Source organism: Trypanosoma theileri, assembly GCF_002087225.1.
Source record: "Trypanosoma theileri isolate Edinburgh chromosome Unknown TM35_Tth_107_V1, whole genome shotgun sequence".
Lineage (NCBI taxonomy): Eukaryota > Euglenozoa > Kinetoplastea > Trypanosomatida > Trypanosomatidae > Trypanosoma > Trypanosoma theileri.
Window position 1 is genome coordinate 2,962 of NW_021639949.1, and position 1,523 is coordinate 4,484.

Below are 1,523 nucleotides of genomic sequence, written 5' to 3' on the forward strand. Positions count from 1 at the left end.
TTCTTCTTGGGTGGAGTACACACTGGTAAATGATCTTTTTCTTCTTGCAACACGTGCCACGCTGCACCTTGAACAATTACTGTTGAGGCTTTGGAACCACTGGGAGCAGCTGCTGGAGTGCGTGTGTTTTTTTTTCTTTTCTTTTCTACTTTTATGGGTAATAATATAATGTAGTGATGTGGCGTGGAGTGTCTACAGCAGTTCTGGGTGTTTCGTACTCCGCCCTCACCATTCTCTGTTATTCATTTCTTTTTGATTTTCTTCTTGTTATTGGTTATGTTGTGGCCTGTGATCTTGCCCACTGGTTGGTGCAGTGGAATACTCTCTCTTTCCTTTTTTTCTCTGCTTAGTTTCTTTCTCTGTAAGGTTCCCTTAGTGTATGCTGTTAGTGATGACACTCAATCGCTGTATCCTAACAAAACGCCTGATCCCATTGATGTTGCACTCTGTGCGTTTCTGACACAACCCCCTCCCACCGCCTGTGNTTTTATCGTATGTTAATCTTTTCCATTATGGAAAAAGAAAAAAAAATGAGGCAAATAAATAAATAGAGTCATTTCTCTATTTCATATATGTCTCTTGATGGAATGGAAGAAGTTTTTTTCAATTGTTTAATGTTTCTTTCCCATCTCTGTTTTCTTTTTTTTTCTTTTCTGTGTTTCTGTAAATGGGAGCTATTTTCCTGTGAAAGAAAAATGGGCTGTTCCTCCAGTTCTCCGGATACTCATCGCAAGGAGGGGTCCCAACGGGATTTTCAGTTCTCATATCATCCACAACCACCAAAAGGTTTATTGTTGGAGAAACACACAGTAGATCATGTCTACGATGGCGATACACTAACAATAGAAAATCGTATCTCTGTTCGTCTTTTGGGTATTGACGCCCCGGAGATTAGCGAGAATGAACCGTATGCAAAAGAGAGTCGTGATTACTGCCGTAAACTCTGTCCACGTGGAGGGACTGTACTGTTGGGGTTTTCAGAAAAAAATGAGCGACATGATAAATATGGACGAACATTGGCTTACGTGTATGTTTACCATCCCAGCAAGAGTGGATATATTTGTGTGAATATGGCCCTTGTGGAGATGGGACTGGCACGTTTATATAAATTAAGACGTGTAAAAGATGAAAACACAAATGCCATGCGTGAAGCTCAAAAGAAGGCTCGACGTGAAAAGCGCAAAATTTGGAAAAAAGTAAATGAGGACAATATTGTTGTTATTACGCATAATGGTGAAGCCTTTCATCGTGTTGGTGCGTCTTGTGTAGTCAACGCATCGAAAGTAACGGTGGGGGAGGCATTGGATCAGTTATATGCACCGTGTCGGACCTGTAAACCTCTCGGGTGAGAAGAAAACAAAAAGGATATACATATATAGGAGGAATATATACATATATATATATTTGAGAGAAATTTGAAATTCTCTGTTTTCTATTGATGGACTGAAAAGTCGGAACAAAGAGTTTGTCCACGTCTTTTTAAAAGTATTATTTCTTTATTGGTCTTTTTTTTTTTATGCATC

The 1,523-nt window shown here is 39.4% G+C and overlaps 1 protein-coding gene across 1 annotated transcript; it reads left to right on the plus strand.

The window, feature by feature from the left end:
- Positions 1–695: 695 nt before the first annotated feature.
- On the plus strand, positions 696–1,349 carry TM35_001071010 (micrococcal nuclease; the record flags this gene model as incomplete). The annotated part of the gene is made up of 1 exon (XM_029031669.1): positions 696–1,349. One exon carries the CDS (start codon positions 696–698, stop codon positions 1,347–1,349), a length of 654 nt encoding a protein of 217 aa, XP_028877030.1.
- Between the last annotated feature and the right edge of the window lie 174 nt (positions 1,350–1,523).